The following is a 15,055-nucleotide window of genomic DNA, read 5'->3' on the forward strand; positions in this document are numbered from 1 at the left end:
AAGGCACACAAGAGCCATCATGTTTTAAATTACTATGGTATTGATGAATTCTAAAAAAATTTTAATATGCATTTCTTCGCTAATAATGTTAAACTTTTTTTTACTTTATTTTGACCATATTCTCTTTGTGATGCATTTGATCATGACTGTTTCACATTTTTCTATAGGATTATTACTTTTCTAATTCGTTTGTTAGAGCTGTTTATATATAGTGTATTACACTTTTACCATATATCTTGTACTCATATTTTTAGGTACTTCAGTGAATTTTTATTGCTATGCCAATTAATTGTTAACCAACAATTCCCTGAATTTATTAGATTGTCCCATAATGAGATGGCAAGGGCTATTAATGAATACTTACTGAAAACCATTACAATGATAAAATCTACTTGTTCCAAATTCCTTTAGATTCTACTTCTATTGCAACTGAATATTCCCTGAAATTTGATGAATCTATGACAGAAGATGAAATAGAAGAAAAATCATTTCGATCTTTACTACCTTCTGAGAGTCATCGCAGGTTTAACATGGAAAAGAAGAGAGGCCATCATGATGACTCTGATGATGAAACCTCTCCAGAAAAGACAACACTGTCTTCTGCCAAGGTGCGCTTCAGTTTACCTGTGGAATTTACTTCATAAATAGCTGTGGATATGTTCTCTCAAAGATAGGACCATACATTTTGTACTTGAACTCAGGTGTCATCTACCAGAATGATTTTCCTAAGATTGCAATTTTATAGCTATACTAATTTTTGCTACAGAATCTGGCTTTGCTTTCCTTACAAAGAAGAACATAGACTTACTCCTTGGAGTAATTTAGAAGACCTTTGAGGATTAGAGCCAGTGTTATGTCTCTAGTGTTTCAGTTGCTTCACTCTTATAACATTTTATTCCATTTTAAAAGTTTGTATCATCTTGCTAAATTGTTAGCCTTTTGGACAACAGGGACAGTTCTTATCCAACTTTATACCCCTGGGACAGTACCTGGCTTATGTAGTTGTTTGTTAAAACTTCATTGGCTGAATAAATTAGCTGATGAGTGTTACTCCCTCTCATGTGCCTTTTTTGAAGCGAGTTTTCTGACATGGTCAGCTCTTTTTATATACATAGCTTATTTTTTATAAGTACATGCCTCTTTTAACAATATCAATTTTAAGTTCCAAAGGCTTAGGTAATGGTAAACTTGAAATAAAATCTCCACTTTAGGAGCTGAGCATGCCATTCTCAGGAGGACAAGATAGTTTTTCTAAATTTACTATGGAGATGGTTCGACAGTATATGAAAGAAGAGGAAATGAGGGCGGCTCACCAGTCTTCACTCTTGCGTCTCCGTGAGAAGGCCTTGAAGGAGAAAACTAAGGCCGAATTAGCCTGGCTAGAGCATCAGAAAAAGTAAGTTGTTTCAGTGAACATAGTTTTCACTTTCCAATGTCTTCTTCTATCCAAGGAGATGCTTTGTCTTTAAAGCTGTTTTTGTTTCTTCATTTAATTTAATTTGACCAATCCCGTTTCTTTCTTTTTTCTTTTTCACCAATCCAGTTTCTTTTTTTTTTCTTTTTTATAATTTTTTATTTTTTATAAACATATATTTTTATCCCCAGGGGTACAGGTCTGTGAATCACCAGGTTTACATACTTCACAGCACTCACCAAAGCACATACCCTCCCCAATGTCCATAATCCCACCCCCTTCTCCCAAACCCCCTCCCTCCAGCAACCCTCAGTTTGTTTTGTGAGATTAAGAGTCACTTATGGTTTGTCTCCCTCCCAACCAATCCAGTTTCTTAACCTAGAAATATGGCAGTCTTTGAATCCTGTTGCTGTTCAGACCTCCTTCTCATAACATTCTCTTTGCATTTCTCTTTTATCACCTGACTCTCATATTACTATTTATACTTAATTCCTTTACCGTGTTGTAAATTTAAAAGCAGTTGTATCTTCAAAGGGCACAGCCTAGAGTTTGCATATATTATATGTGCAATAAAATATTTGATGGGGTAGGCTTTGCTGCATGTTTTCCATGTTTGAAAATGTTAAATTGTTTCAGACTTTTCAGTGGTAGAGAATTCTTGACATTATAATAGAAATTTAATCAACTCTTTGTCTCAATGTAAAATATTTGCAGACATCTACGAGACAAAGGAGAAGATGATAAAATGCCCCCACTTCGGAAGAAACAGCGTGGTTTGCTTTTAAGGTTGCAGCAAGAGAAGGTATGTTAGAAGAAAAACAGTCTTTAAGAGAATTTTTCCTAAGGCAAGTTAGATGGTGGAATCTATTATTTTGTCTGACTCTTTTTCTTATTATCACCTTAAGTGTGGTTTATGTGATATTTGCCACTGTCTGCCTATACCACAGTAGTTACAGAGATTGCTTTCTTGGTAGTCTGCTATATTTCTAATTTGTGTCACTACTAACTTAATACAATGTAGAGTCGAACCTGCCTTCCTTTGTTAAATAGTGTGAAATGCATATTTAAAAAAGAAGTTACTTGTAAATGAGTCTCTTTGGATTAATTTTTTAGTCAGTATTTTTCCCAAATAGATTTTCAGGACATACTCATTACAAATTGATGAATATTTTGGCTGAGGGAACTCAAACATCTCAGGTTGGAATCTGGGAGAGGTAACATGGTTTAGTGGTTAAGAATTCAGGCTCCAGAATCAGATTGCCAGGGTTAAAATTCTAAATCTACCAATTATTATTTTCATAATCTTGGACAAGTTACCTGATTTCTCTGTGCCTCAGTTTCTCTCTAAACCGAGGATAATAATGATAACGTACTTCGTTGAATTTTTGGAAAGAATAGATTAGTTAATACATATAATAAATTTACAGGAGATTTTGGCACAGTGGTAAATGCTTTATGAATGTTAGCTATTATCTAAATTCTAGCTTTGTCACTTACAGCTGTGTAATATAATGGTCAAGTTTCAGTAACTCTCTGAGACTTAATTTCCTTACCTGTAGGAGTAAGATAATACTTCATATGGTGGTTATGAGGATTAAAATGAGGTAACGTGTAAAATGTTTTCATAGTGCCTACTAAGTACTAGTTTTCTAGTACTTAGAAGTACTTAGTACTTCTAGATTCTAGTTTTCTTTTCCTTTATTGATCTCATGCAAACTACTGATCCCTATGTTGGATGATCTGTGGGAATATAATCATTTAAGTTATAGATTGGATTATTGCTCAACTAGTTTTGTTTTGTTTTGTTTTAATATATGTTCACCCCAAGGAAACATCACTGATTGTATGAACTTTAAAAATTTGGAATTTTGGGGGCACCTGGGTGTTTCAGTTGGTCAAACATCTGACTCTTGATTTTGGCTCAGTTCATGATCTCAGGGTTGTAAGATCCAGCCCCGCATCTGGCTCCACTCAACGTGCAGTGCGGAGTTTGCTTGTGATTCTCTCCCTTGACCTCTGCCCTTCCCTCTCCTCTCTCACTCTCTCAAAATAATTTTTAAAAAATAAAATAGAAATTTGGAATTTTTTCAAAGAAGTTATATCTTTTTAATCCAGGAAATTTGGTTTCAAAATAACTTAAAAATTTCTTAGTTAAAATAGGTAACTTTTACATTACAATAGCTTTCTGTTTGTAGAGTAGAATAAAAACTCGATTTACCAGTATTTTCTCTCATCCTGTGTGTTTGTATTTTCACTTTCTTATTTATTTATTTATTTATTTAAAGAGAGAGTGAGCAAAGAGGGGCTGGTGGGGGGATGGGCATGGACAGAGGAGGCAGAATCTTAAACCGGCTCTGTGTCAGTTGTGGAGCCCAATATGGGGCTTGATCTCATGACCCTGATATCATGACCTGGGCCAAAATTAAGAGTCCCGTGGTAACCTCACTGAGCCACCCAGGCACCCCATGTTTTCACTTTTCTTGATAGTGTGCCTTGAAGAACAAACCTTTGGATTTTGATGAATCTAATATTTTACTGCATGACTGCTGATAGCACATTTAGATTTTGTTATTTTGAAAGTTTACTTGTTTTACCTTCATTTTTGAAAGATTTTTTAAAAAGATTTTATTTATGTATTGGAGAGACCACAAGTAGGCAGAGAGTCAGGCAGAGAGAGAGGGGAAGCAGGCTCCCCGCTGAGCAGAAAGCCCTATACAGGGCTCAATCCCAGGACGCTGAGATCATGACCTGACCTGAATACAGAGGCTTAACCAGCTAAGCAACCCAGGTGTCCCTTGAAAGATATTATTATTAGGCATAGGATTATTTTCTTTCGGTATTTTAAAAGATATTTTCCATTGTCTACTAGTTTCCAGTGTGTTTATGGAGAGGTCAGTTGTCTTAATTTTTTTGAAGGCTGTTTTAAGATTTTTAAAAATTTGTCATAGATTTTTTTCAGATGTGCTTAGGTGTGATTTCTTTTCTACTCATACTGTTAGGATTTACTAAGCATCTTGAATTTGTTTGTTGTATTTAAGTTTTTGAAAACGATCTCTTCATGTGTTCTGCCTCACTCTCTGCTTTTCTTCAGAAACTTCAAGTAGAAATACGTTAGACCTTCTGACCATTTGCCATATTTCTCTACTGCTTTGTTTTGGTTTTATATCACTCTCTAGAAACAAACAAAACCCCCACATGCTCTCAATTTAGAGAGTTTCTGTTGATCTGTTTTCAAATTCATTAGTGGGTGTATTCTGCTCTGTCATGTGTCTTGTTAGTCATCCAGTTCTTAATGTGTTTTTTTGTTCTATAATATCTCTTTTCTTCTTCTTGATAGCTTTTTAAAAGATTTTATTTATTTTTAGAGAGCGTGAGAGTTGGGGGGAGGGGCAGAGGGAGATCTCTTTTGAGCAGACTGCACTGAGTGTGGAGCCCAATGCAGAGCTTGATCTCAGGATCTGACCTGAGCCGAAACCAAGTGTCTGCACAGTTAACTGACTGAGCCACCTAGGCACTCCATCTTTTTTATAGATTTTAATTCTCTGTTTACTTTAGTATTTCTGCTCTGGTGTTTTGTTTTGTTTTGTTTTTAGGATTTTAATTTATTTATTTGACAGAAAGAGATCACATGCAGGCAGGGAGGCAGGCAGAGAGAGGGGGGGAAGCAGGCTCCCTGCTGAGCAGAGTCTGATGTGGGACTTGATCCCAGGACCCTGAGATCGTGACCTGAGCCGAAGGCAGAGGCTTTACCCCACTGCCAGCCAAGTGCCCCTCTGTTTTTTCCCATATTTTTTGATCACATTATTCATAGTCATTTTAGCTTTCTTGTCTGTTAGCTAGATATTTGGACATCTGTGTGTTTGCTCCTATTTTCTCTCTGTATTTTCTGTTATCATATGATTCTTTTTCTTTGCATGCCTAATAGTTTTTATCTTCATTTTTTTAATTTAAATTCTAGTTAGTAGCATACAGTGCAGTATTGGTTTCAGGAGGAAAGTGATTCATCAAGACTTACGTATAATAATACCCAATGCTCAGCACAGGTGCCCTCCTTCATAGCTATCACCCATCTAGCCCGCCCCACCCACCTCCCTCCATCAGCCCTCAGTTTTGTTTTTTTGTTTTTTTAAAGATTTTTATTTACTTATTTTTATTTACTTATTTACTTATTAGGCAAAGAGGCAGGCAGAGAGAGAGAGAGAGGAGGAAGCAGGCTCCCTGCTGAGCAGAGAGCCAGATGTGGGGCTCGATCCCAGGACCCTGGGATCATGACCCGAGCTGAAGGCAGAGGCTTTAACCCACTGAGCCACCCAGGTGCCCCCAGCCCTCAGTTTGTTCTCTATTATTAAGAATCTCTTAAGAGTGGGCACCTGGGTGGCTCAGTGGGTTAAAACCCTGCCTTCGGCTCAGGTCATGATCCCAGGGTCTTGGGATTGAGCCCCACATCAGACTCTCTGCTGAGCATGGAGCCTGCTTCCCCCCCCCCTCTCTGCCTGCCTCTCTACCTGTTTGTGATCTCTGTCAAATAAATAAATAAAATCTTAAAAAAAAAAAAACAAAAGAATCTCTAAAGAGTAATTTTTTTATTAAATGCTGGTTACTATATAAATAACTGCACAGGCTCCAGGTGATGTTATCTCCCCCCAGAGAGAACTTGTTTTTTCTTCTGCTGTGCAGTTAGAGTGCTCAGCGGTTCACTTAAATCCATTCAGGAACTAAGCTGGATTAGTATTGGGTTGCAGAGTTGGTAGGCCTCAGTCTCCTCCTGCTTCTCATCGACCCTAGGTTGTAATCTTCCAGGAATTTCAGTTGAAAGCCAGGTAAACCAGCATGAAAGACTGTGGGGATATCTCCTTTGCTGCTGAGAGGTTTCTGGTATGTAGCTCCTTAGCCTTCTTCTTCTTCTTCTTTTTTTTTTTTTTTTAAAAGATTTTATTTATTTGTCAGAGAGAGAGGGAGAGAGAGCGAGCACAGGCAGACAGAATGGCAGGCAGAGACAGAGGGAGAAGCAGGCTCCCCACTGAGCAAGGAGCCCGATGCGGGACTCGATCCCAGGACGCCAGGATCATGACCTGAGCCGAAGGCAGCTGCTTAACCAACTGAGCCACCCAGGCGTCCCGGTCCTTAGCCTTCTGTCTGTGCTGCTTAAGAACAGGCAAATGGTTTGAGGGGGAGACTGAGTTGGAAGTTTTTTAAGTCTCCAGTTTTGTCACCTAAGGTCTGTGTACCTGTAGGAGTGGTGACTGGTGTAACCACTTTGGAGCAGTTTGACTGTATCTGTTCATGTTGACAACACATACAGTCTGTGAGTCCGCAGTTCTGTGTCTTTGTATATAGTTGAGAAGTCCTCACACATACGCAGGGGAAAATTGAAACAGCTTAATCCTTTCATTAAGAGAATAGATAAAACAAAGCATATTCCTACAAGCAAGTACAACACTGCAGGAAATGAATGCATTACATATCAGCACTGTTCAACAGAGATTTCTGAAATGATTAACGTTCTGTATTTTTGCTCTCCAATACAGTAGTGATGAGTCGCATATAGTTTTTGATACTTAAAACATGGCTAGTGCAACTGAGAAACTGAAATTTTAATTTATTTACTTTTAATTTATATGACTGTGGAGCTGTGACTATCGTATTGAATAGTTACAGCAGTAGATCTTTATCAAAAATCGTAATACTGGTGGGCGCCTGGGTGGCTCTGTGGGTTAAGCCGCTGCCTTCGCCTCGGGTCATGATCTCAGGGTCCTGGGATCGAGTCCCACATCGGGCTCTCTGCTCAGCAGGGAGCCTGCTTCCTTCTCTCTCTCTCTGCCTGCCTCTCAGTGTACTTGTGATTTCTCTCTGTCAAATAAATAAAATCTTTAAAAAAAAAAAAATCGTGGGGCGCCTGGGTGGCTCAGTGGTTAAGCCACTGCCTTCGGCTCAGGTCATGATCTCAGGGTCCTGGGATCGAGTGCCGCATTGGGCTCTCTGCTCAGCGGGGAGCCTGCTTCCTCCTCTCTCTCTCTCTGCCTGCCCCTCTGCCTACTTGTGATTTCTCTCTGTCAAATAATTAAATAAATAAATCTTTAAAAAAAAATCATAATACTGGTTTTTATAGAAAAGCAAGATGCAAAAGAATATGTACAGTATGATACCATTCTCATAAATTATTTTTAAAGATTTATTTCTTTATTTTAGAGAGAGAGAGAGAGTGAACAAGCAATGAATTGGGGAGGGGACAGGAGTAAGGATAGAGGGAGAGAGAGAGAGAGAATCCTCAAGGAGGCTCCCTGCTGAGCAGAGTCTGATGTGGGGCTCGATCCCAGGATAATGAGATCATGACCTGAGCCAAAATCAAGAGTTGGCCACCCTTGGGCGCCTGGGTGACTCAGTGGGTTAAGCTGCTGCCTTCGGCTCAGGTTATGATCTCAGGGTCCTGGGATTGAGTCCCACATCGGGCTCTCTGCTCAGCAGGGGGACTGCTTCCCTTCCTCTCTATCTGCCTGCCTCTGTCTGCTTGTGTTCTCTGTCTGTCAAATAAATAAATAAAATCTTTAAAAAAAAAAAAAAAGAGTTGGCCACCCAACCAGCCAAGCCACCCAGATACCCCTGTAGTACTTCAGAATATTTTTTTAAAATAAGTGTGCAAAAACCACTCTGATCTAACTATCTACCCCTGGGAAGTGACCCTGCAGAAGGATATATTTACTAAGATATTTACTGCAGTTGTATCATAAGAATTATTTTGACTAGTAGTGAGATTCTGTAACCACTTTGGCCACATGTCTTTGCCCAGCTGTATCCAAAACAACAAAGAACATATTTGCCTATGTCGTATTCTTTTTTTGTTTTTTTGAAATAAATTTCACATAACATAAAATAACCATTTTAAAGTATAATCCATGTACACCCCTAACCGTTTTAAAGTGAACAGTTTGTATAACCTTAAAGCTTATTCTGAAAAGAAAAGCAAACATCTTTCCTCAAGAATCCCCGTAAAACAGTTTTTTTTCTAGGCTTGGATTGGGTGGATTTATACATTAATTTGGTTCAGAAACTCAGGCCCAAGCTAATAGCAGCTTTTCAAAATGTGCTTTGTGAAGCTCTGGGGTCACGAAGGTAAAAGCTGTTTTCCTAATAGTGGGGTATGAATTTGCCCTTTTCATGTTTGACATTTGTACTAAGTGGTACAAAAACAATGGTTGGGGGGGCACGTGGGTGGCTCAGGGGGTTAAGCCTCTGCCTTCGGCTCAGGTCATGATCTCAGGTTCTGGGATCAAGTCCCACATCGGGCTCTGCTCAGCAGAGAGCCTGCTTTCCTCTCTCTCTGCCTGCATCTCTGTGATCTCTGTCTGTCAAATGAATAAACAAAATTAAAAAAAAAAAAATGGTGGGTAAAACTGCCAGTGCCTTAGTACAAATCAGGGCAGTGGTCCCAAACTATACTAGTAATCATCATATTTTTCAGTGCCACACACAGTGAAACAAACAAAAGGCACTAGTTTCACTGAAGAATGTCTTGATAAGTAGTAAAAATTACTAATTTTGCTGAGTGTTGACCTTTGAGTACTTCCATTGTCATACTCTGCAGGACATAGGAAGCCCACGAATAGGCACTTTCACCAGAAAACCAGAGGACCGTGATTAACTCAAGGAAAGGCCTTTGTGCAGTTGAGTTGCAAGCTGACCTAACCATTTTTTTCATGGAATATCATTTTTCCTTGAAAGAATTATTCAGAGACAAACTATTCAGATTCGTATATACTTGGCAGTCATTTTCTCAAAAATGAACAAATTGTCCCTGTTACTTTATAGAAAACAGCTGTAACAGTATTTGTTGCCAGTGACAAAATTCAGACTTTCAAGTCAAAATTTTGGAAAATTTCTGTCCAACACCTAAAGCTAAAGAACTTTTTTTTTGAGATCTCTGGTGATGTGAAAGAATGTGATTTTTTTTATACTGTATAATGAAATATGTCAACATCAGTGAACTGACATTTTCCAAATGGCTGATGCATGATGTTTCAAAAAATCAAGCCAGACAATAGATTTGCAAAAATCTAAATACTAATTCTTTTGGAAGATAGTTATTTTCTTTAAAAGCATACAATGCCATTGTATTCTCATGAGAGAGTGAACAAAGGCAAATAGTGTCTTAGTATTATAAAGATTATTTGACTCTGAGAAACCCCTGAAAGGACCTTGGGAATCCTATAGTGTCCAGGGTCCACTCTTCAAGAACTGCTGCTCTAGAGAAAATCATACATGTGCCGAGACAAAAACTATAAGGTTGTTCATTGTAGCATTGTTTGGAATAATGAACAACAACTTTATCCACACATAGGGGTAATGGATACATGAAATGTTATATGCCTCTAATGTGCAACAGTTAGATGTAAGTCAACACAGAGAGGTATCAAAAACAATGTCCAGTAAATAAGGCAAGGTTGAAAATATATGTGTGTGATATTATTTATAAAATACTAAAAACATATGAACCAAACAATGTGTTTTTTGCAGGTTAAGTACAAATAACTGTAGAGGAATTTTAAAAGAATGTGCTGGAAGGATATATACCATGGTAGTGATTACCTCTGAGGATATGAGATTCCATATTGGTTTTATCTGTAATGTTTTATTTCTTCACAAAATAAAAACTAGAATAAAATATGACAGAGTATTAACAATTGTTGTACTAGTAGGAGATTTTAGAAATTAGGTATTTTTGTGCACTTCTGCATTTTCAAATAGTTTATAAAAATATAAAACATGACTAAAATATAAGTCGCTAATTTTTACTGTCTTTATTAAGCTTACATTATTGACAGGAACACAGATTAAAATAAATTTATGGAAAAAGAGGACAGTCTCTTAAATTTTAACAATTATTAACTGTTAAGTATATCATCTTTTGCTTAATAAGTGACAGAAAACTTAGCTATACCCTGTGTGGAGAGACTTTGGTGCAGTATAGTCTTAAATGTTTCTGGTGGAGACCATTCTTTTTTTAAAGCAATCTTTAAGTGATTTTAAGGGCCATAATAGGGTTTTTCCTCTTTGATTTGTTCATCTAACCAGTAATAATTGTTACATTAACTACTTGTTATGCAACTGTTAAATAAGTGTGAAGACCAAGTAGCACTATGGAAAAATGTGAAAAATACGAAGTATCTTAAGTTTAAAAAGGGGATAGAAAATTATCAGTCTGTTGTAATTATAATTATTTAAATTAAGGGATCATGTTAAATTATTTTAACATGTTGGGGTTATGAGACTTTCCTCCTTCAGTACTTCAGAATTTTTCGATACTATTTTACTTCGAATACTTTATGGTTTGTTTGTTTGTTTTGATGTATGTGATGATTGGGCTTTCTTAAAATGCTACCGTGGAACTTGTATCCTCCAAATCTCAGCCACTCTCCTAATTCTTTAAACCTTAGGCAGAAATTAAACGTCTTCAAGAAGCCAATAAGGCAGCTCGGAAGGAAAGACAACTGATTCTGAAACAGCAGGAGGAGATAGAGAGGATCCGACAGACCACCATAAAGTTACAGGAGAAGTTAAAGTCGGCAGGAGAGAATAAATTGGTAAATTACACAAAATCACTATTCGTTTTCTGCCTCATGTTGCTTGCTAATGCCTAATTCTGCCTCACTTTCTCATCTGATGGATATGTTCATCCCAGGACTGTGATAGTTGATAGGTGAACTAGAATAAAGTTCTATGTATGTGCCTTTATGTATAGTGAGAGCTTTTATTTTTTTTCCCACAGAATATTCAAGTTTTGAAAGGGACACATGGTTCATATAATAGTTGAAAAAGTGTTTTCCGTTTATAAACTCATTTGGGACAGAGAGCCTTGTTCTTGCTTGTCAATCCAGATATATTCCTGATATGAAAGAGAGAAACTGTTTTTGCTTTTGATATTTAATTTTAGCCATACAGTATTAATATAATGATATAAGAGTCAAAGGAGGTATTCAGATAAAAGCAAAATTTGGATCTATTCTGAGATACTGTGAAGTGTCAGTGTAGTGTTAGAGAACCCACACTGGATAGTTGTATAGTTAAATAAATCTTGGCATTTTCTGCCTTGATTTTTAAAATACAACTTAAATTTTGAAACAATCTCAAATTTATAGAAAATTTCCAACACTGTACAAAGAACTCTATCTTCCTCAGTTGAGAGTGTGACAGTTTTCCAGTTGTCACAATAATGTGCTTTTATCAGAAGGTAAGTTCACAGTCACATATTGCATTTAGTTCTCGTATCTCTCTAGTCTCCTTCAGTCTGGAAAAGTTACTTGACTCTCATGATCTTGATACTTTGGAAGATTGGATGCCAACTATTTTGTAGAATGTTTGTCAACTTGGATTTGTATGATATTTCCTCATCATTAAGTTCAGATTGTGCATTTTAGCTGGAATATCACGGACGTGATACTATATTCTCACTGCATTCAATCAGGTGGTGCCCTATTTTGATTTATCCCATTACTGATGATGTAAATAATAATTTTTTTTTATTCTTTGTAAATAATAATTACTTTGCATGAGTTATTTTGGGACTACATATGTAAGTTTCTATTCTTCATTAAACTTACTCTTATTTATGTTAGTATGGACTCATAGATTCCTGTTTTATTTAGTGTTAAATCTGTTACTGTCATTTTTTTGGTGCTCGCTTTGTCCCAAGTCAGACCATTAGGAGCCTTTTCAAGTTTCTGTGTGCTTTTGACATGTCTCCGTCAGTCTTTGAGGCATTTCCATGTTTTCTGCAAAAAGACATTTCAGGATCATCTTGTACCTTCCCTGCCGCAGACTTGGAATCAGCTGTTCTGTAAGGAGAAAAGTTATTCAGAAACCAAGATCAGGTGCTAAGCACGCTCATTACTCTTAGGGTTTTGGTCCTTCTAAGAGCAACAAATGTAGACAATATATATGTTTATGTAGATGTAATAAAAAATTCATTTTGCGTTACATTTATTTCTATATGTACATATACGTACAGTATATAATATTATGAGTTCATACCCATTCTTCCAGTTCCAATCCAGCACCATAAGTTCCATTCTCGTTTTCTCTCCTTTTTTTTTTATTAAGTTCAATTAGCAAACATATAGTACATTATTAGTTTTTTATGTAGTGTTCAGTGATTCGCTAGTTGTGTATAACACCCAGTGCTCATCAGATCATGTGCCCTCCTTAATACCTGTTCCCCAGTTATCCCATCCCTCCACCCCCTCGTTTTCTCTTTTTTGAAACTTCCTTCTCTGATAGACAACTGGTTACCATCTCCCTTAATATAGATAATGGTTTGATCATTCTTCTGTGTAACCCATCTCCCATAACCACTGCCACCCCTTTCCTCATGTGGATATCCTCACCGCCCCTGGTTTCTGATTCCCAAGTCAAGCTATTCCGCCATCTCCTTTCCCTTTTTCAGTACTCTCCTTACCCTTTCTGTACTCTCTGGGAATGCCACCTCACTCTGTTTGGACTTGGGACATGCCATATAGAACCACTCCCCTGCGGACATCCTCATTGTTCCCCTTGAATAAGAACCCTCCTGTACTAGATGCCCTTTTCATCTCATTCCAGTGGGAACACACCACTTTTGGTCCCCTTGTCCACCTCTGCTTTTGCCTGGACCCCTCCCTTGCTCTGTTCCATCTAATGCCTTTAGGATTGAATCATTTAGGAGGCAGAAAGGGAAGGAGAAGACCTCTGCTATTGTATTGTTCACAAAATAAAAATGGTCATGATTGTCCCTACTCATCTTCCTGAAAAGTTATGAGACTAAATGACTATTTGTGGGAAAGACAAGTGTTAATGTTAAGCAGTAACATTAAGCATTTAATGTTATTTTTTGCTCATGAGAAACAATGTGGCAATTAAACCAATAGTTCTGAATGTTTTCATTATAAATCTTTTAACTTGAGAAAATACTACTTTCCCCATTAGAATTGGGAAGAAAAAAGATCCATCCCTCAATATTATTTAAATAAGTTTATGTGTTCCCTTCATTCTTGTATCTGTACGTGTGTGTGTGTGTGTGTGTGTGTGTGTATGGTGTTTATATTCCTTTTGAGTGGTTCAATTTAAAAGATATTAGGATAGTCAAATACTAGATTGCTAGTAGCAGAAGATTTTTTTTTAATTTTTTTCAGTCTTTTAAACAAATTATACTTTGAGGGGACATCTGGGTGGCTCAGTCAGTAAAGTGTCTGCCTTTGGCTCGGGTGGTGATCCTGGCATCCTGGGATCAAGCCCTGAGTCAGGTTCCCTGCTCAGCAGGGGGTCTGCTTCTCCTGCTCCCTTTGCTCCCCGCCCCCTGCATGTGTTCTCTCTCTCTCAAATAAATAAAATAAAAAAAGAAATGATAACTTTGGGGTTATATATAAATATATGTAATATATATTTAACAAAATCTGTATTTTAGCCATTTTTAAATGTGTGATATAATTTTATCTTTTAAGTAATTACTTAATTGCAGCTGTTTTACAAATATGGTCTTGAGGATAAACTTAATTTTGAAACAACAATGTTTAAAGTTATTTTGAGATCTTAAATTCCAGTAAAATTATAAAATTTTGCCCTCTTTTATTTGCAGGACTCTCATAGTGATGATGATACAAAGGATAATAAGGCAACCAGTCCTGGCCCAACTGACTTGGAGACCCGTAGTCCTTCCCCCATTTCAATTTCCAGCAGTGAAACTAGCAGCATTATGCAGAAATTGAAAAAAATGAGAAGCCGCATGGATGAAAAGTAACTTTTTTTAATAAATATCTACTGTTCATGTTGAAAATGATAGCAACAAATATTTTTAATGTACTTCATTAGATTAGACTGATACAATGTAATATTTTATGAATTCAGTAGCATTTTAGCAGAATTGTTAAATCAACTTGGAAGTCATTTAACTATAGATCTTACTATAAAACAAATTTTCTTGTTTTTAATACAGTCAGGTTTCTTACTTTAAAAACCAACATAGTAATGGCACATATACCCAAGACAATGTTTCCGTCTTTCTTTTATTAAAAGCTAAAGTAAGTGTGAAATTCATACCTTCTCTGAAATCTGAGAATATGTCTACTGACTTGGGGAAACAATTAATGGTATATCCTGAGATATCATCTTGTGGCTCTCTGACCACTCTCAATCTGAGGTGAAATAGAAGTTTTAATCTATAAGTAGGTGTGGATTGCTCATTTGAAACCAGAAAAACTGAAATTCTTCTAGGATGTTAAATGATTTGGCGGCCAACCATTCTTCTAAAACATTTCTAAGTATTATTTTTATAGAGGCTCCTTTAAAGAAAGTTACTTCTACTTAAATGTAGCTCAGTTTTATGTCAATGTTGACCATATAAAGTTACATTTATGTGAGAGCTTACTCTTCTGAGTATACATTTTATTAAATATGCTTGTGAAGTATCTGCTCGTGAATCCTATCCTTGACTTTATAACCATTACCTTCTTTAAATATGAAAGACCCATTAAAAGAATGGGGGGGGTATGTGCTATGGTGAGTGCTGTGAAATGTGTAAGCCTGATGAGTCACAGACCTGTACGTCTGGGGCAAATGATACATTATATGTTAATGAAAAAATTTTTTAAATTAAAAAAAAATTTTTGAAGATTT

General features: G+C 36.8%; 1 protein-coding gene across 8 annotated transcripts in view; it reads left to right on the top strand.

Moving 5' to 3' along the window:
- CEP350 (centrosomal protein 350) overlaps positions 1–15,055 on the top strand; it is a 152,919-nt gene that overhangs the window by 87,447 nt on the left and 50,417 nt on the right. For all 8 annotated transcript variants that reach the window (XM_082701720.1, XM_082701722.1, XM_082701723.1 and 5 more), the window contains 5 exons: positions 412–608; positions 1,212–1,396; positions 2,129–2,216; positions 10,846–10,992; positions 14,019–14,176. In XM_082701720.1, the coding sequence (XP_082557846.1) occupies positions 412–608; positions 1,212–1,396; positions 2,129–2,216; positions 10,846–10,992; positions 14,019–14,176 (775 nt within the window). The remainder of the gene's footprint in view (positions 1–411; positions 609–1,211; positions 1,397–2,128; positions 2,217–10,845; positions 10,993–14,018; positions 14,177–15,055) is intronic.

Source organism: Mustela nivalis (genome assembly GCF_964662115.1).
Source record: "Mustela nivalis genome assembly, chromosome: 16".
Classification (NCBI taxonomy): Eukaryota; Metazoa; Chordata; class Mammalia; order Carnivora; family Mustelidae; genus Mustela; species Mustela nivalis.